Below are 20638 nucleotides of genomic sequence, written 5' to 3' on the forward strand. Positions count from 1 at the left end.
CTGCCTCTCATCGTATTATTATCATTATTTTACCCTAAATATTTTGTTATTTTATTTTAAAGCACTGTTACTTGTGAGTGCGCAGGTAAATCAAGATGGTCCGGGAAAAAAAAAAAATGAGACTGGATAGATACTATCCCAACTTAAATATAAAATTTTTATAATATTATAAAAGTCTTATATTTATAATATTATAAAGGTTTTATATTTAGAACGAAAAAGTATTATGAAAAAATGTTTGCAACCTTACGTTTTTCTTTTCTCTTTGGGTACGGGCTCGGTGGACAGTGGAATTGTTAGCTTACGCAAAAGGCAAAACATCTCCAATGATTCTCGGTATTCGGTAAGATTGTATTGTTAGGTTGTATCTACACTTAATATTTAAAAGTTATTTTTGTACATTCAACACTTTAAATTATTTTTTTAATAACATTTAGTATTTTAAAATAATTTTGATGTAATTTTATTTTAACATGTTTTTATTACTCTGAAGTTTATGATACTGTACACTACTAAAAGAATATTTTAAGTATTAAGTACACCGGAACAACAAGTGATACGCGACCGTAATGCAGTAATGCTTTCCGTTGTTACTATATATAAGGCAGCAAGAGTACTTAGCAATAAATTCTTTAAATAAGGCTAAATTAATTAATATTTTGAGTTTGAGGTGGTTATGGATGTAAGTGTAATTTATAAAGTGTCTGGAAGTACAAAAAATACTTTTAAAAAATTTTTTATAAATAGTTTTTTTTAAATGTATATCTTGAATTCTATAAAAAAAATCTTTACGGTTTGATTTTTATCAAAATATTCTTTAATTAAAGATGTCCCGACAAAAAGGTATCGCAATGCCATGAAAAGACCATTTTATCATTTTGCCAGTGTTCTTTTTTTTAACTGAAACTAGGTATTTTCTTATTGAAAATAATCCTATTTAAAGTATTATTAAACACTAAATGTTAATATATCTCCTAATAGATATTCTTCTGGTCCTTAATATAAGATCCATTTAACTAGTTTGATTAGATTAAGAAAGTTAAGTAAGTTAGTTAATTATAAGAAGAGTGACACATTTTTCCTAAAATATCATAATCATCTTTCTTAATACCCCCTCTCCCTCTTCTATTTGATTATGGTTAATGAAGTATCCATAAGGGTAATTTAGTAAAAATTAATAAATATGAAAAATAAATCTTATATTTAGAATCAAAATAAACTCAACAATTAAGTTTTATATTAAGAATCGAGTATTTAAACTTTAATTCTACACGTTCCGAGGAATTAGTCCAACTCTTTTGATTCATTTCGCCAACGTTGACCCTCTCACTAGAGGGACTGGTGGATCATGGACGTTTGTCCGATCACCAGAGGCCTCATCGATGATGATGATCTGGTGAGATGTTTATAAAATTAATATAAATATTAACTGCGATGTCAATACTAAAATGCATGCATGCTTTTGTACAAGTTTGTCCGATCTTACATATCCTTTCAAAATTTTTCTTCCCAAACTTATAAGTTTTTTCCTACACTTTTACCACTTTTATTTTTCTTTTCCATTTTTTGCCTCGCAAATAAAGTCCTTTGTTTTTATTTTTGACAACTTACAGTTCTAATATGAAACTTGCCATTCATAATTTTTTCCCTAAATATCTTATTCGACTGTTTTCTCTATTCTTTTGTTTTTCAAAATTATTAGTTCTACAGAGGTTAAAGAATTTCATGCTTTAGGAATTATTTTACTCGCAAAATTTGGAGAATTATCCTACAAAAACAACATGGAAAGTTGTGAATAATTAAACATATTAGTGAAAATTTATTATTTCAGCGAGTGGGAAAATAAAGGTTAAAAAGCCTTAAAAACTATAAAGGTTATTTAATTTCTAAATGCGAATTAAATAGATCCATGTGATAATCATTTTTAGTTTATAATTTTTCTCTAAAAATATGTCCTCTCGTGATAAATTTAAAAAAAGACGAAGAAAAGAATAGAATTTTAGAGTTTAGGCTATCTCTAAATTGCCGGTAGGTTTAGAGTGTTAAATGAGTTAATTATTACTCTTCCGGTTCTTAATATAGGACCTAATTGTGGAGTCGATTTTAATCCTAAATATAAAACCTATTTCTTATATCTATCAATTTTTTTTCAAATCACCCCTATTGATACTGCATAAACCATAATCGAGTATGAAAAGGAATGATGATATAATGAAGACGATTAAGGTATTCTACGAAAAATATTTTATGTTTATTATAGTTAACTAATTTACTTAACTTTTTAAATCTAATCAAATTAGTTAAATAAGTTTTATATTAAAGACCGGAAGTGTAATTTTTATATTAAGGATGAGACGTAATATTAAAAAATGGAGGTAGCTCTGAGTACTGGCATTTCACGTGTAAAATCTTTTGCAAGCATGGATTTTTATGCCCATCAAACGTGGGACCCCGTGGCGTGATGGGCTTTGTTTATCGTCTGCACTTTCCTTAATTATTTTATAAGCCTCCATTTAAAAAATACACCATAGATCTACGCAGAAAATAATCCCTGCTCAATGCTACGAAGCTGATTTACCATCTAAAGGCAAAAGATGCAACACAGCTTTTACAAACAGCCACCAACGCACGTAATCCAAACAAATATTCAGATATAATTTTATAAGGTTTTGATTTTACCTTTTTAACTTTATAAAATATCATTTCAGTCATACTACTATAATCTTAATAATGTTAAAAAATAAAGAAGAAAAGGTCCGGCAAAAAAATCGAAAAGGGCATGTGGCGTGGGACTTGCATTTTTAGAAGTGTGAATTAAATAGGAAAACGGCGAGGATAAAAATGCAGGCTCCAGATCTAGAAAAGAGAAAAAATACATGCAAATGCGGCGACAGCTAGCTAAGCATATCACTGGAACTTAACCCACAAAACAAGGATGTCTGAGCAGTGACAGCCAATCACAAGCCTTCAAATTTAATAAGACCAACCACCTCAGCAAGGAGAGTGGGCAGCACGGTCCAATCAAACCAAACAATGTGGGTCTTTCCTCGTTGTTTTCATGTCCTAAATTGCGAAAATGTCATTTATGATCTGACAGCGACACTTTCTCCTTCCGCAACGCATTGTGTGCCTCACCCCCACTCCCCCGCGCGTGAAGCCGTCACTCCCTCGCCAGATACATTCCTGATTAATCTATTCCCAGTTTTTGCTATCCTGTGTGATCATCCACCCCTATCCGTAGGACCTCAGCCCACATTCCGCCACGTACGTACACAGTGAAGCTTCCAATGCGCCATCATGTACCTGGCCCTCGGCTCGCTGGCCAGCGGGGCGCACGAGAACGGTGGCAGATGCATCGAATAGCGCGACGTGCTCCATTTGGGCTAAACCTTTACCATTTTTAATGCTTCTTCCTTCGCATCATCTGCTCGTTGTTGCAATAAGAGCTCCAGAGTGTTTTTAGAGGGTGAAAGCGTTACGCTGTCTGTGTGTGGTAGAGAGAGAGAGAGAGAGAGAAAAAAAAAAGCGGAGGCTTTTGGGTGCGTATAGATACACCTGCGGTGACACATTATCACTCACGTTCAGAGTCGCTGAGCCTGAGAGCGGGACAGAGAGATGGAGGATCTCGAGGAGGAAGAGAAAATAGAAGAGGAGGTGCTGGGGTCGAGCTTGACCATGGAGAAGGTTGCGGCGGCCAAGAAGTTCATAGAGAATCACTACAAAAATCAGATGAAGAACATCCAAGAGCGCAAGGAGAGGTACTTGTGGGGATTTATTTATCGATTTTCTTGTGATTGCTGGGTAACTGTAGCTCTGTCTCTGACAATTTTTGGTTTCCGGAACTAAAAGTGCCCCCTAATTGTGAACAATGCAAATTGACTGGTAGATCTTTCTATTTAATTACTTACTCTCCCAGCAGTGGTAGCTGAAGTAATCTAGGTAGAGGAAACAGTGAGTAGTTGTTGTACACTGATAACTGAGAGCTTCTCACTTCAATTGATCCCAGTATTGTTATTAGGTTTAATGACTTGAAGTATCTATATACACTGTTTCAGGGCCGAGGGGTTCTAGTACATATAAATGCATATGATCCTCGAGATACGGCAAAAAATTTTTATCTCCATAAATGGCGAGAATCAATTAGAGGGATTAACTTACATTCCTCTGTTTGAATTCCCGGCATCGTGACCTATCTTCTATTTTCATGCTTTATTTTAACGATCCGTCGCATATGATCCACATTCTTTCGATGGTTTATTTTAAGGCATATAGTCTCTGAGGTACGATGAAAAGTTTCATCTCTATAGATTGAGAGACTTAACAGCTGAGATTAACTTAATTGCCCCTGTTTGAATTTGAGGCATCTATACTACCATTTCTCCTCTTTTAAGGTCTCTTTTATGATTCTCTGGTATGACCCAGATTCTTAACGATTATCCCCGAATTAGTTATCTGATTCTTTTCTTCATGAGGTGTAATGGGTACCTGCATCTCATTGTCAATTAGTCAGTGACCTGATAGGCTTTTGCAGCTGTTAGTGTGGTGACAATCCCCAGCCCAATCTCCGTGCTCTTTTGCGAAACAGGTTTCCTTGAATAAAAATCTATAAATTAATGGACTCCCCTCTCTTGATCAGTGGCTATCTTTCTTTTTGCCATGTTGTCATATTTTTGCAGTATAGGTCTCTAGGAGTATCAATTGTGTTTGAGTTAAACTAATGCAATCAATCAGTTAGATTGCTTGATTATAATTTACTCCTTATAACTTCACCACATCTTCGTTTTAGTCCCCATATTCTTGATCGACTTACTTTTGAATTGCTGTTATTATCAAAGCCATGCTTTTTAATTAGACCAATCATTTCTGTCCATGATATGAGTTCAAAAATAGAAACCGTATCATCTACAGCTGGAAACAAGTTCCGTTTCTTTCAATTTCTAGTAGGATTAATTGATACCAAACACTATGATGCTTTTATTGAAAAGAAATGAGATCATAGTATTAATGGACTTTCTCGTTAAAGCTCTTCAGACAAACACTGTCTTTCTTTCTTTCTTTCTTTTGTGTGCGTGCGTGTGTTTTAAATGTAGTAAGTAACATTATAGTTAAGTTATGTCTTATCCTAATAGGCTGAAACCGCCTAATTTATCGCCTTATGTTTTAGAGCTCCACCAGAAATGGAAAAAAATGAAGCACGGAGCGTGCGTGCGTGTGCGTGTGTGTGTGTTTTTTTTTTTTTTAAATGTAGTAAGTAACATTATAGTTAAGTTATGTCTTATCCTAATAGGCTGAAACCGCCTAATTTATCACCTTATGTTTTAGAGCTCCCCCAGAAATGGAAAAAAATGAAGCACGGAGCACATATTTTCTCCTCTTTGATAGTTGATATTCATTAGCCAGTTGTCAGTTGTGGAAGATACAGTCTGTATGCGGAAAGTTTTCATTTGCAAACCCCTAACATGTGAATCATGCTTGTGCATACCTTCTTTTAGACAGTCTGTTGTGCAATGCAGATCACCATGAGTTTTGGAGTTCCTGACACAATTTCTTTTGATTTTAGACGTTGCATTTTAGAAAGGAAGTTAGCTTCTTCGGATGTGCCAACTGAGGAAAGGATCAACCTCATCAAAGATTTAGAGAGAAAGGAGACAGAATACATGCGATTGAAAAGACACAAGATATGTGTTAATGATTTTGAGCTTTTAACCATAATAGGAAGAGGGGCCTTTGGGGAGGTGAGAACTCTTAGAACTATTCCTGCCATAGATATACGTGCAATATTTTTAGCTGCATACACAATTTTATCTCTTTGTGTGGCTCAGAAGCGGACAATTTTTTGCATCCTTGTTGTAGCAGATATTTCAAGTATTATTTCAGCTAACTTATTAACATACCTTTTTACAGGTTAGATTGTGTCGGGAGAAGAAATCTGGAAACATCTATGCCATGAAAAAGCTGAAGAAAACTGAAATGCTCAAGAGAGGCCAGGTCAACTTTAATATATTTCATATACCTAAACTTAAAAATTATGATGGATGTATGATATGGTCTTCAATTATAGATATGAATAGAATTTGATATTCTACATAGTGTTATCGATCATGTTGCATCAGTGCAGTGGTCCATGTAAAATCCATTGTAAGATCATGATTCTTCATTTTTATTTTTATTTTATTTTTCTGTATTTTTGTTTTCATTACAATTTTTTGAACCTTAAATCTCTACTTATACCCCACCCCATTTTTAACACCTGAGCCCAGCCCAAGTGGCTTTTGTTGGATGTTTATATCATAGGATGTCTTGCAAAATGCCTCGTTGCTGTTTTATATCCAAGACATCTTTTTTAATTTTTTTTGCAGGTGGAACATGTTAGAGCTGAGAGGAACTTGCTGGCTGAAGTTGCCAGCCATTGCATAGTGAAACTCTACTACTCATTTCAGGACGCTGAGTACTTATATTTAATTATGGAATATCTGCCTGGGGGTGACGTGATGACCCTGCTAATGAGAGAAGACACTTTAAGTGAGAATGTTGCTAGATTTTACATTGCTCAAAGTGTTCTGGCCATAGAGTCTATTCATAAACACAATTACATCCACAGGTTGATTTTTCCTGTGCTTCTATTTTTTTATCGTTGATATAATTTGATTGGCTCAGGTTTCAGCTCACTGTTTATGTGCTAAGCAATCATTTCAATTTTTATTGTCTGCTCTTCAGGGATATTAAACCAGATAATCTACTTTTGGATAAAAATGGCCATATGAAGCTCTCAGATTTTGGCCTTTGCAAGCCTCTTGAATTTACTACCCTGCCTACACTTCATGAGAATCAGACCATGGATGATGAAAATTTATCAGAGCCAATGGACATTGATGGGTGCTTCCCTGATGCGGACAACCAGAGCAACTGGAGAAGTCCACGTGAACAACTCCAGCATTGGCAGATGAACCGGAGGAAGTTGGTATGTCATATAATTTATTAATATATGATAGTTGAGATGTGGCAGATAATATGGTCTAAATTATGGTTCTGAGCAGAATGCTGCTTATGTGTTAAAGATATAATAATCCATCCGCGCAAGATTTTGTGTGTGTGTGTGTGTTCTTTTTTTTTTTTTTTTAATTGATGAAGATGGGGAAAAAGGTCTTTTCTTATCTTGCTGACTGTTTTATATTGCTTGCAAAATGCAAGCCATTGCAAGTTAAGCTTGTCATAATCTACTTGGTGAAAATTATAGACGTTAATATTGAGATAAGATTCCTGGCCTTCTAATTATAAGGCATAGGCTTATTAGTATGCCATGGTAAAACTAGGATCAGAGCATTTGAGGGCCAAGTAATCAGTGATGATAAGGGGCAATTAATTTGAGGAAAAATTTTTTTTGGGAGGGTAAATGTACATCCACCACATTAGGAATATAAAGAACTAGAAGGTGAAGGGTTTTGAGTTCTTGAAACTGTGGATCCCTCATTTGGAAGTCTAGCTCTGCCTGTATCCGCTGAATAGCATATCTTGGTTTGTTTTAACGTGATTCTTTATAGAATATCTGAAAGCCCTAAGGACTGTTGGGCATATATTATAATACTTGCTGATGGGCATTGGCACATAGTTAATACTGCACTTACTTTCATTTCCTAATATAGCTGTTAAGAAGGGGTCTTTCTGTTCTCTCATAGGCATTTTCTACTGTGGGAACACCAGACTACATTGCTCCTGAGGTGCTGCTGAAAAAAGGATATGGGATGGAATGCGACTGGTTAGTTTTTAACTATTGTTGTTAGCCTTGTGATCTGTTAGTCTTGAAGCTCCTTGATAGGGCACATTTTTTTTTCCCCCTTTACGAGGTGTAACTCTTTGACCGTTAGATTTATGTTTAACAGTTAGAAATTGTAAAGCTTTAAATGACATGATAGTTGCACAAAACGAAATTTGCCTTCTTACTTTTCAAATACTTTGTATACAAAGATTTTTTATATTCTTTTGTGTGCACTTGCTTCCGTATGGACAGGTGGTCGCTGGGGGCAATAATGTATGAAATGCTGGTTGGGTACCCTCCGTTTTACTCAGATGACCCAATAACGACATGCAGAAAGGTAACAGGCCATGATAATTTTTAAACCGTGAAGTATGTTTGCATTTCATTCATTGTTTAAGCAGCTTTAAAGCTTAGCACAGTTTCCATTATAATGGATGCTGAGTTAGGATAACAAGATTGGCAAGTCTTTGGTATGGTTGAGGTTGACATCCTATTGAAATCTGTCTTGTGCAACTAATGAGATCATATGACTAAGGCCCTTTTCCCTCCCAGATTTTGTAATCAATTTCAAGGTGTGGCAATCGAATTGTTCTCCTTCCATCATCTTGCTAAATCTCATATTAAACCTAGTTTTCATTTGTTTGTTAATTGAGTGTTGAAGAGACTATTGGAATTTGTCTAGAGAAAATAAGGAACTTAAAAGAGATTAGAGCTTGGGTGTTTCTTTCCTTGATGAAATAAGACAAACGGGAGAACTTAAGCTTCACTGGTATTAAGCAAACTCTGAACTAAAGCATGGCTTGGATGGAGGGCATCGAAAGCGTTCAAACTATTACAGGCGGTTGAATGAAAGAAGTTGAGGAGTTATCTATAGGTGTTCAGAGTGGCATGCTGAGAGCAGACCCCTGCACGGGGACAGCATGTATTTTCTTCTCTCATAATTTTTTTTTATTTAGTTTTTATTCTATTAAAAATGTGTATTAGTTCACTTTGAGGAGCGCCGGTGATACTTAATTAGTCTTGTAGGGGATATTGTGCTCGCATATTGTTCTCACTGCCTCCCGCTTTGTGACAAAGAGAGAAGCAAATTTGAACTAATGATAACATAGGCCGCACTATGCTAGGCATGTTTTGATCAATTTTGCCTCATCCTCTTGCTACAGCTAGTACATTCATTCATAATCATCATATTTAAAAGCTTATCTCGTGATGTTTATGTCAGTATCATAAATTCTTTAGTATACTGGTTTCATCGACTACTAGCAGATTGTTCATTGGAGAAATCATTTAAAATTTCCGGAAGATGCACAGTTGACACTTGAGGCCAAAGATCTAATATGCAGGCTGCTATGTGATGTTGACCATAGGTTAGGTACTCATGGGGCTAATGAAATCAAGGTAAGTTATTCAATTTATTTAAACGTTGCTGTGCCAATCCTTAAAGTTTTGTCTATTACTTATACAAATTTTGCATCTTTCAGGCTCATCCTTGGTTTAAGGGTGTGGAGTGGGATAAACTGTACGAAATGGAGGCAGCATTTAAACCACAAGTCAATGGGGAGCTGGACACCCAAAACTTCATGAAATTTGACGAAGTATTATGTTAAATCATCTCTTTCACCCCCCTCTTTGAATGTCCTTTTTAACATGTTTTCCTTATTATTTTCGTCTTGGCATCTAATGTGTCTGCAAACTACTACCAAATTGCTGGAACTGAAATTAACCCATTTTTAAAAATCAATTGAAGAGAGTTGCTTCAAAATTTACTTGCAGAATATATGCTTTTTCTCGATATCACTGTTTTCATCTATCTCTGTGTTTAGGCTGTTCTTGGTTATATGAAATTTTCCTTTCCATTGAACTGAAGGGATTTGTAATGTAAGAAAGGGTGATCTTATGCATGTTTTTATTCTGATTAGGTCAACGACTATGCTTTTATGGCACATGGCAGCCAGTTAAAACTGGGATTTCCCCCTTTTTCCATCTCTTATGTGATATCCTTTCATGCCTTTATTCTGTTAGTATTTACTCAATAATGTTGTGTGCTGGATTGACAAAACAAGACTTACGTTCCTTTTCCGTCTCTTTTTAATAGGTAGATCCACCAGCAGCAGCGATAACTGGTTCAGGTCCCTCACGAAAGGTACTCAAGCCTGTGTTGATTTGCATGCTGTTATCATGTTCTTTCATTGTTTGAAGCACTCTTTATGCAACATCTTATGTTCTATTGAAGGATAAAAGCATAATAACTTAATTTCAAATTACATGAGGAAAAAATAAACTACAATCAACAAATTTACTACTCCGTTGTTAAGGATGCATGCTTCCTGGCGACCACATTTTGATTTCATAATTAGTGCGGTAAAACTATTATTGGCTTATAACTCTGAAGAGTCAATATTGTATTTCTTATTAGGAGGTTGGACTGGGGAAGATTTGAATTTGCTTGTCTCCTTGAACTTGAACATATATGTGTTGCTGATATTATGATTTCGTGTGATACTGAGAAAGTTCCTGGTGTATTTGTGATGTCCCGTGAACTTCATGCAGATGCTTCTGACACCCAAAGATTTAAATTTTGTTGGCTACACCTACAAGAACTTTGATGCTGTGAAAGGGCTTCGCCAGTCTTTTGGTACTGAACTTCTTACTCCTATACGTGTACTGTTGCTTAGTTTAGTGTTTGGTCTTATATGGAAAAGTTGAATTGAATCAGTTAGAGACCCAGTAATTCCTTGAACAACGAAGAGTTGACAACTCAAAAGTCACCCATGCTCTTGAAAGATTATCTAGACAGTTCCTTGAGGTGACCATATTCACTTTAAACGATGAGATGCCAGTCTTGTACTTGTTGATGAGAAGATGTTGACCTGAATGGTTATTGTGTCATTTTCATCATTTTTCTTCTGAGGAATAATTTCTTACTGAAGCCCAATATGCTGATAGTCGTACTAAAAATCTGCAGCTGATTCCATGCAAGAATTCTCTTCTAAACGGGCAGCTGAGGAAACGAGTTTACAAATGCTTGCTTCGTCCGGGGATCCAATGTTACCATGACATGAGCTCGTGTGAAATACGAAATGAAGCCGTCATTTTATAACTTTGGTGCACCCGCTTTGGGTCTTTATCTTTGATAAAAGCCCATAACCGTCTCTTAGTAGCACCTGAGCTCCCATGCAATTGGCAGGAACTATGTGTACAGCAAGTAGTTGAACAACGTTTTCAAAGCTTTTAGGGCAACACCGTGTGTATTTGCAAATTAGGAAGGAGAGCTGTGCAACTGAGAGCACCTGGCTGCCCAGGTTGGCCTGAGGAAGACTTGCCTTCTCTAGTGGCAGTTTTCAGTTGTGGACAACTTATTGAGGAACTAAAACAGAAGCATCTAGTATTAATTATTTGATGCGATGTACACATTTATTGGACGAAAGCGGAAATGAGCTAGCTATAAAGAAATGAAATGATGCTTGGGGATAAAATCAGGAATGTTACTTTTGGCTGTTTAGTTTCTTTGTATTGAAACCAATTGACCCCCCCCCCCACCGATGATAAATTAAGGACATCAAGGAGCCAATTTTATTTTTCCTGTTATTGGGAGCTTTATTTTTCCTATTTTCTCACTCCCCTGGGATTTGAGCATGATGCAGGCGACCCTCTATTATGATGTGGGTTCATATGCTGCTGTGATTAGGGGCCCAAAAAATATCCTATGATTTCTTTTCAAGATTTTATCGTCATTTACTTATTTATTTATTTTTGTGGTTAAGAATAGTGATGAAGTCTTCAGTGTAAATAAATGGTCCCATTCAAGAGTGCCAATTGTATCTCATCCCATATTAGCGACTACAGGAGTAATTGCTTCAATGTTATGAAAATATAGTGGGATTGGTTATTAATAAATTAATATATTTAAAATAATATATACTTAAAATAAAGGAAATAATTCTTCAGAATAATAGAAATTAAGTTAAAAAATATAACATATAGTAAAAAAGGTAACATCCATTAATGCTTCATCCTCTTCATTCTAAATTCATATACTTATTTGATAATGGATGGCATATAAACATTGGAATACATGTGTATATGCATATTTCTTGCATATTTGTGTACTTTTCCTTTTTTTTCAATTATTATTATTTTTTAAATTACATGACCGGACATTGAACCAGTTTCTATTTTAACGGGCCTAATTGATTGGTCCAATTCGATTCTCATAACACTGCTTGTGCTCTTACGTAATTTCAGTTTTCACTCCTTCCAAAAGGCTATATAAATTCCAAAATAAGCTGGCTGGTTATTACTTAATTATATTGAGGCATGCTTGGGCTCAGTAAGTGTCATTTTTTCATATTGAACCATTTATTTTATGTGAGAATGCGGATTATTTTAACTTTAACAAGCATTTTTTTAAAAAAAAAAATCATGTCTTTTGTATATTTGCTGGTTTTCCCCAATTTATCGGGAAAGAAAAGTTTTCTTTTTCGCACCAAAAGAGGGCTGTTGCTTGATGCTGATAGCCATAGCATCCTCTCCTCTGTCCTCCTTATGTGCGGTAGTGGTGGGTCCCTCGTTTGATGGGTGGGCCATCCCTTTCTCACAGAGTATGTACGTATTTGATGATAACAACGAAATTAATACATGGGATTCCAGAATCGCTAATTTTATGTCTGTCTCCTGTTCTTGAATACGATTACAGGTGGTTGGGGGGAAAAAAAACAGCAACAACATTTTTGGTCCTTTCTTTTCGGATTACAATTCTGTGATTCGTTCGGTTTACCCCGCGACAAGGGTTAATAGCCGACTTCCTCAGTTCATGAAAATCTAACGCTTGTCTAAGGCCTAAATTTACGGGAACCGGAAAAAGAAAAGAAGAAATTTATAACTGAAATCAATGCGAACTCTGAGAATTTGCTTTGCCTTGCTCGTTAACAGAAACAAGTACGAACGAGTTCGTTCGTTTTAAGTTTCAACACATGTAAATCATACTAGCTCTTACTATGTTCCTATATTTCTGGAACTGAAAACCTCACCAAATAATAACAAAATTACGCCGTAAAATTATCGAAGGGGCTCAAATTGTCTTTGATTCCTAAACGGGTGAACATTGGATTGGTCAATGAAAAGCGAAGGTAGCATGGGATGGGTGGAGATGCTTTAATATGCTCTTCAAGATTTGACATGTGTCCCCCTTCTCTCTCCCCCCTTCTCTGTCACAGCCGAGACTCTTTTTCTATTGTCCCTTTCTCTTTTCGAAGCATTTTCTTATGAATAAAAAACATTTATTTTGCTTTCTCTTTCTTCTCCACTCCATTTCTTGCGCTTTCACTGGCAAGTCTCAACACCCACTCACCCACCCAGGTATGGATATAAAAGAGAGTATCAAAGATAAAGAACATAGCTGAGCTGTTATTTTTTAATGGTAAGCAAAACCCATATCTCGTTTCTTGATGCTTTGTTCTCTTACCATGGGTTTCAGGTGTCACAGTGGGATATAAGAATAGAGAGAGTGGGAAGAAGGGAAGGGGAAGAAGGAACAGGGGAAAGACAAGACCCTGCAGTTGACAAAATTAGGTGGTGACTCCTTTTCTCCTTTTCTCCTTTCATTGATTCATGGTAATAATTGTTAGAGCGCGCGCGGTAAAACTAGATGAGGCTTAGATGCGTTGCCTCAGATCCAGGAAACTCAAGTGGTATGTGAGAAAAGGGTGTCATCTTTTTAGGGTTTCCTTGTGATTCTTGAGACTTCGCCTTTCATCTGTTCTTTCTCGTGACCTCCTTTTGCAATCTCTTTCTTGTGTTTACCGATAAGGAGGGCCTTTTATTTTCTATTAATGTTTTCACTTCAATCCATTTGTGCTGATAACTTGTCTTCTTTTTCAGGCTGTTTCTCTTTCACCTGAGAGTTGATGGGGGTATACAGAGAAGAGTCCAGAGAAGTTTCTCTTGATGCCTTATAAGGTCTAGACAAGCTATTTATGGATGCTATTTCCGCAAATGGAAGTTCGGATCCATTGTTGTTGACCAGATCTGACTGCCCCATTTCACTTTCACCACCTTTTAACTAAGCCATACGTTGCATCGCCTCAATTTGCTTCCTCTTTTGGTCATATCGGCTTCCTTAGGCATGGAAAATGGTCTTTTAAAAGCCACCGTTCGCATTCTGAGATTATTTTCTTTCTTAAAAGCGAGTGATCAATTAGTGGAAATATGACAAGCTGCGTGATACCAGAGGGGTGGGAGGGTAACTTTTTATGCTACCTAGACAGGGATTTTGATGGAGGAGATGTTTTCTGCGATTGCAGTGCCATTGAGAGTAGGTAATTCAGTTTGTGATAACCCGAACATAGCTACCCATATGGATGTGTCCAGACTTAAGCTGATGGCAGATGCTGGATTGTTATCTAATTCGATATCTAAGGTCTCAACTGAGACAGTTGCAGATTCTGATGAGGATCGTAATGGTGGGAATCTGGAGAACCAAGTTAGCATTACTGCAGTCTCATCACCAAAACTTGATAGGGAGGAAGAAATTCCTTTGTTGGATACCATATCCCAAAATAAAAGCACACCAGTTGCTGGTGGTGAAGTTTTAACCCCAGAAACTGAGGATGATGATACAATATCATTGGAGGGTGATCAGATCATTGACAGCTCTTGTTCTCTTTCGGTAGTCAGTGAGAACAGTAGCATATGTGGAGAGGAGTCGGTCAATTTTGAGGCTACTTCTGAGATAAAGACTCCAAGTGCTATTGACATGGAGAAGAGCATCTGTGCCCAACCTGCTGATTTAGATGAGTCTAATGTTGAGCCAGAAAGTGTTGGTGAACCCCTTGCTGTGGCAGTGAGCCTTGAAGAAGATTCTAGAGTTGGATCTGGCCCAGAGTCTTCTGCGGTTGTTCTTCAGCTGCCTCTAGAAAAAGTGGTGAGTGGAACAGTTGGTCGTAGTGTTTTCGAATTAGATTATGCCCCACTTTGGGGATTCATTTCCATGTGCGGAAGAAGACCAGAGATGGAAGATGCTGTCGCAACTGTGCCTCAATTTATGAAAATTCCTATTCAAATGCTAATCAGTGACAGGGTAATTGATGGAATGAGCAAGTGCTTGAGTCAGCAGACAACTCATTTCTTTGGAGTTTATGATGGCCACGGTGGCTCTCAGGTCAAACCCTTTTATTGTCCTCTCTTACCTTCTTGTTTAATTCTTGTCATTCTATCCACTCGTTTGTGTTTTTTATATGTAACCTTTCTCATTGGGTTTGCTTTCACCATACAGGTGGCAAATTATTGTCGTGACCGTGTTCATTGGGCTTTGGCTGAGGAAATAGAATTTGTGAAAGAAGGTCTAATAAATGGAGGTATCAAGGATGGCATTCAAGATCAATGGAAAAAGGCCTTCACCAATTGTTTCTTAAAGGTTGATGCTGAAGTTGGAGGAAAAGCTAACCGTGAACCTGTTGCCCCTGAAACTGTTGGTTCGACTGCTGTTGTTGCTATTATTTGTGCATCTCATATCATTGTTGCAAACTGTGGTGATTCAAGAGCAGTTCTGTGTCGTGGCAAAGAACCCGTGGCATTGTCAGTGGATCATAAAGTGAGCTATCTTTATCAATGGTTTTGCATCTTTGAAATTTTAACTGCTTAGAGGAAAATTGATGTCTGTTCCATATGTGGTAGCCTAACCGAGATGATGAATATGCAAGAATTGAAGCAGCTGGAGGCAAGGTGATACAATGGAATGGTCATCGTGTGTTTGGTGTTCTTGCAATGTCAAGGTCTATAGGTATGTGTTTCTTAGTCATAAATTTTTTACTTTATTCTGATTGTCTTTATCATGCACCAGTGTGGTTGTCATGCAAGTCCTTTTGGCGAGTATAGCTGATAAGTCCCTCAGTGCACTTGTCGTTAGTTTCTTAGTTTATGAATGTAAACTAGACACTGGTGGCGTTATCTTTCTATGGAGTCTGTTTCTTGCTAAATTTTATAGTCTCTCCTTATCCAAAGCATATTACTCATTCACACACATGTAATTGGCGGTTTTCATCAAGGTTTTATATTTGAAGTCACTCAGAGTGTCTAGAGACAGGACAACAGGTCGCTCGACTCACTGATAAACAATCAATTAGAAGCTCTTTACAAAAACATCACAGGACTAAAGAAACTATACATTTGTAAACAGGATATGGGAACTAATTAATAATCAAAATCATGTTGAATTCATAAGCAACGACACAGTTGGCCAAAAAATAAGTAATGACACAAGAACGTATATTTCCTTAAATACTTGTTCATTTTTGCAGGAAAGGAGAGTTACTGTTATTGAGCGTATCAAATCCATTTCTTTCGAAGCCTTTTAGACTTAAAAGACTCTTATGGGCATTTATATGTATAATAATAACCAATTATGCTTTACTTTCTTGTTTTGCATTAATCTAGTTGTTTTGAAGTCGCATGAAAGTGTTTGTTATGTCTTGAGTTCTTCAACAAATTCATTTGAACAAGTTTTAGTCTGTACTCCCTTTTTCCCTAACCTCCCAAAGACGCCAAAAAGTATATGAAAGACACCAAAACTGTGGCTTGGGCAATAGTATTACTTTTGAATGAAGTTTGAAGTCAAGCATGTTTTGATGAAAGTAGTGAGCCTAGAAGGTCTTGATGTGACTTCAAAATGTCCTAATGCTTTTTCTATCAATGGCCTCCTGTCAAATAGATTCCTAATTTCTTACTATTTACCTCCATGAATCTTCAGATTGGGTATACTTAATACACAAAACTCCGCTGTTTGCCATCTCTCTATTTTCAGCCTAAATATCATATCACTGAATTTTTACTGCTCTAAACACTAAATAGTGACTTTATCTTCATACATCACATGACATGATGAAATAACTTTTATCTTTCCTTTTTTGTGGAATATAATAGCTTGTCTTATTTGCTACTTCCATAGTTTTTAGGTATTGATGTTTCTAAAGTTCATTTTACTTTTGGAACGTCAGAAAGAGGTTGATATATTTAGTTCCCAGAATATTAAATTTGTTTAGTTCGGTTCGGGTAACCTGAATCTTGGGCCAATGCAAATGAAATTCTCATTTAGATATTAGATTGATCTAGCTGGTTTGGATGTGCGTAGCTGCAATAACGAAAGAAGTATTTGCAGTTGACAAGAGATCATGATTCTTTTGCCCTCAAGCTTGTCAGTTTATGAAACATACATCAGTATGGAGGAGAAATTGGATCTCTTTACTTTATTATTTTTCTACAGTGGTTTGGGCCCCGATTTTCATGTTATAGTTGGACAATGTCAAAATTTAGGAGCCTATGTCAGAGCAAAGCTCATGAGAGATCCAATACTTAGCTTACTTTTGACTTGAATCAAAAGTTCAGGAAATTAGTGGTCATTCTTATGGATGTTTGTTTTGTTTATGCAACTCATAGTAGAATACTAGAGCGATGGTTGCCTTCTAGCCTGTGCATGGAATTGAAACTTGAGGGATAATCATTTACTTGTTTGTTTAACTGAAAGTGTTTTCACTTTCTTGATTTATGACTTTTTAGGTGATAGATATTTGAAGCCATGGATTATTCCAGAACCAGAAGTCATGTTTCTTCCTCGTGCGAAAGATGATGAATGCCTCATTCTGGCCAGTGATGGTCTGTGGGATGTCATGTCAAACGAAGAGGCATGTGACCTAGCTCGAAGACGAATACTTATGTGGCACAAGAAAAACGGTGTTGCAGTAGCCTCAGAGAGGGGAGAGGGTGCTGACCCTGCTGCACAAGCAGCGGCAGAGTACCTGTCAAACCGTGCTCTCCAGAAAGGAAGCAAAGATAACATCACCGTAATTGTGGTGGATTTGAAAGCTCAAAGGAAATTTAAGAGCAAGACATGATGAAGATTCCTTGACTCACAACTTGGTTGGTTGATGATGATTGTTACAATAGAAAGCTTAGTACAAATCAAAAATGGTTTTGCCCACTAATTTTTCAGCCGGGCATGTTGGCTTTAATTAAGGAGAATAGCACTGTGTCCTATACATCCACCATTCCTTGATAGAACTCCTGAAGTGTCTCCGAGTACCCACTGTGCCACATTGGGGCTATGTAAATCTTAGCTGCTTATTGTAAGGATAGGAGACCATTTCCGCGCCTCTGACATCTATCACCATATATTGTATTCATTATTATGCCTCCGAGTACAAGGGCTCTGTGAGGGATTCACTTGATATTATTTTAGCTGTGTGTTTGTTGTTTATAAATGCAGTAGTTAATTCTCTTTCTGATATTGGTTTAGAAGTTGTGTTGGATTTTTTGTCTCTTTTTTTTTTTATGATTATTTTTAAATCTCTTGTGCTTTTGGTGCTCGGTCCAGTTGCTGTCCTTGTTGGAAGTTAGAACCATTTCAATTGATATGCAGCACTGAAGCATTGCTGGTGGGGGACAATGTAAGACATTGTAACCCCATTTACTTTTCATCTCACCACTTATATTTTAAGTAAGTTACACATTTCTAATAATGTGATTGTGACAACTTATTTTGTCATGTTTTGCAAATAATTAACTTTGTAGGCTCACCCCAATTATTTAGCCGCAGAAGTTAAGCTTTAATGTGAATAATTTGAGGTCATCGAAAAGTTCTTACGAGTCAACCAAGTTTCTCCGTGAACAGAGTCTTGTATGCTTCAACCCTGTGTATGTGGGTCTTGAAATTTGCGCGTGGCGACAACATATGCACGTCTCAATGTTTTTAATAATGAGTTAAGATGTGTTTAGTTCCTCGAAATATTTTTTAGATATTAGATGGAGTGTGTGTTTTTTTTTTTGTTTTGGTGCTGGATGTATTAAAAAATATTTTTATATGTTAGACATATAAAAAAATATTTTAGAGCACTTAAAAAAATATTCTAAGATGTATCACAAAATATTTTAAGGTACTGAATGTTTTAGGAGAGAAAATATTTTTGATGTACTAGGTGCAACTTTAACCCTTTAATAATTCACAATTTTTTTTACGAACTTGATTACGGGCCTGAGTTTTATTGTATAAAGATTGACGCATATGCCCTGTTTTCATTTTAACCTGAATGTAATTTATCATATCTTTACAATTAAGTTTTTAAATAAACATATGATAGTGAAAAAAAAAGAAATGAAGTGATATATTACCTCATTGTTAACTACTTTCATAAAATTAAAAAAATTAATTAAATTAGTTTAATGTTAAAAACTTGGAAGAATCACAATGAGGTCCGAATAAAAAAAATAACCATCAGCAAGTCTCAATAATAAGTAAGTAATTATTATTTACTTTTCTGAAGTTTGACACTACTGGATATTCTGTTGTATTGAAACTTTACAGCAAGTCACCCAAAACTTTATGACTTTCTACAGCCACCCTTCGACAGCATAGTTATGCCCTTGAAGTTTGTCGAGAAGCAAAGGCCTGGGGAGAAGAAGCTGCGGGGATCACCTTTTATTAAGCTCTTACAACGGAGAAGGAAAGCAGCCAGCGATTTGACAAAGAGGAGGCTACTTTCGTATGAGTAATGTAATTCCTACATAGTTGTGGCCGAAGCCAACAAAAAAGGCTGAACAACCTTGGAGCTAGTAAAAACTGCTGTGGGTGTGGATGCCTTCATAGGTTGTTATTACATATCTGGGATCATCTCCATCTCGCTCCACCCTCTTTTTCACTGGGCATCCTTCTTCTGAACACCTGTAGTAATTCCTGTTACATAAACGCACACAACGTCTTTGTCAGACAAACAAAAGTTTAATGAACAGCATTTTCTCATGTTTCCCCTAGTTTCATGCGATATCGTCTCTTACCTTGGATTGGGGCTATTCTTCACCCTCTTCTTCCCATACTTCCTCCATTTGTAACCATCATCCAGTACTTCAACCTCTGACCTTGTTCTGAATGCAAATCTCTCTCTACCATCATTCTTCTGGCGTCCATTTGTGATATCTCCTAATTAAAACACGACCGGTGGGGGACACAAGTGTTAATATTGAAAGATAAAGAACGGTGTTGGAAGTATTAACTAACTGATGAATCACACGTTGAAATATATGGGGTATATATGAACATATCTCTCAAGAGCAACGAATTAAGTAAAGCACTAGGTTAGGTTTACTGGTATTACCACAACTGGAAGACCCTTCAACGTGGCTGCCACTTCCTCCCAAGTCACCTACTTCAGTGGAGCTTTGATAGATCAACTGATTTGGAAAATGCCCACCAGAAATAAAACACTGATCTGGATCATTGTCTGGCCAATGATTGCCGTCGAATTTCAAGTAATCAGGGAGCTCCAAAGGCCACTGATGGCTGATGAAGTCTCCCTCAGGTGAATTATCATCAGTCATGTTTGGGACCAATGGTATGAACTGAGTGAGGATGATGATTCTCACAATATAAACTCAATGCAATGCAGCCGTGGTTGAATTAGGCGGCTTCACCCTCACCTTCCTAAGAACCATGATGGGAAGCTTCAAGGCTAATGCGCAAGTATCCAATATCAGTGAAGATGGAAAGATAAATAATTAGGCATTTAACTTAGAGCTCGTAGTGGGACCTGCCAAGCATGACTTGGGGGAAGACTTGAAGATTATTGATGTACTGGACTGAGCAAGGGGTCCCACTATGAGTCAAACAAAAGTAATGTTATCTGAGGCCTCATGCGTAGTTTTCCCCAAGTCTTCCTTTTAAGTCTTTGCATTCGTATGTCAGTTATCACAAGCTGGATTGGTTCATCATCTGCAGAAAAGTATACAGCATGATTAAGGGCATATTATCATTTTTACAAGTCACAAGCAAAACTTGCTGTTTTTTTTCTTTTTCCTCAAGTTCGTTGGGCTTGCGCTCAGCAGATAAGATGGTAAAAC

General features: G+C 36.7%; 3 protein-coding genes across 7 annotated transcripts; 2 read left to right on the forward strand and 1 right to left on the reverse strand.

The window, feature by feature from the left end:
• Positions 1 to 3423: 3423 nt before the first annotated feature.
• LOC114734009 (serine/threonine-protein kinase tricorner) lies at positions 3424 to 11327 on the forward strand. The gene is made up of 12 exons (XM_028921488.1): positions 3424 to 3758; positions 5561 to 5735; positions 5905 to 5988; positions 6360 to 6601; positions 6718 to 6961; positions 7677 to 7756; positions 8009 to 8093; positions 9023 to 9154; positions 9238 to 9351; positions 9852 to 9899; positions 10307 to 10391; positions 10722 to 11327. Exons 1-12 carry the CDS (start codon positions 3616 to 3618, stop codon positions 10811 to 10813), a joined length of 1524 nt encoding a protein of 507 aa, XP_028777321.1. The 5' UTR covers positions 3424 to 3615; the 3' UTR covers positions 10814 to 11327.
• A 1677-nt stretch (positions 11328 to 13004) lies between these two features.
• Positions 13005 to 18043, forward strand: LOC114734014 (protein phosphatase 2C 50). 3 transcript variants are annotated; one of them, XM_028921497.1, is made up of 6 exons: positions 13005 to 13114; positions 13233 to 13330; positions 13637 to 14915; positions 15030 to 15347; positions 15431 to 15536; positions 17309 to 18043. In XM_028921497.1, the coding sequence occupies exons 3-6, from the start codon at positions 14031 to 14033 to the stop codon at positions 17641 to 17643; spliced, it is 1644 nt and encodes a 547-aa protein (XP_028777330.1). In that variant the 5' UTR covers positions 13005 to 13114; positions 13233 to 13330; positions 13637 to 14030; the 3' UTR covers positions 17644 to 18043. The 3 variants fall into 3 exon arrangements, with proteins under 3 accessions (XP_028777330.1, XP_028777329.1, XP_028777331.1); XM_028921496.1 differs by having other exon boundaries at positions 13233 to 13327; XM_028921498.1 differs by lacking the exons at positions 13005 to 13114; positions 13233 to 13330 and adding an exon at positions 13339 to 13446.
• Positions 18044 to 19027: 984 nt separating this feature from the next.
• LOC114734022 (probable WRKY transcription factor 50) lies at positions 19028 to 20246 on the reverse strand. 3 transcript variants are annotated; one of them, XM_028921508.1, is made up of 3 exons: positions 19897 to 20246; positions 19580 to 19718; positions 19028 to 19478 (listed from the first exon to the last, which is right to left on the reverse strand). In XM_028921508.1, the coding sequence occupies exons 1-3, from the start codon at positions 20117 to 20119 to the stop codon at positions 19355 to 19357; spliced, it is 486 nt and encodes a 161-aa protein (XP_028777341.1). In that variant the 5' UTR covers positions 20120 to 20246; the 3' UTR covers positions 19028 to 19354. The 3 variants fall into 3 exon arrangements, with proteins under 3 accessions (XP_028777341.1, XP_028777340.1, XP_028777339.1); XM_028921507.1 differs by having other exon boundaries at positions 19580 to 19721; XM_028921506.1 differs by having other exon boundaries at positions 19580 to 19721; positions 19888 to 20246.
• Between the last annotated feature and the right edge of the window lie 392 nt (positions 20247 to 20638).

The sequence above is a fragment of the Neltuma alba genome, unplaced genomic scaffold (genome assembly GCF_004799145.2).
Source record: "Neltuma alba isolate B1F8T4 unplaced genomic scaffold, ASM479914v2 tig00013062_pilon, whole genome shotgun sequence".
NCBI lineage: Eukaryota > Viridiplantae > Streptophyta > Magnoliopsida > Fabales > Fabaceae > Neltuma > Neltuma alba.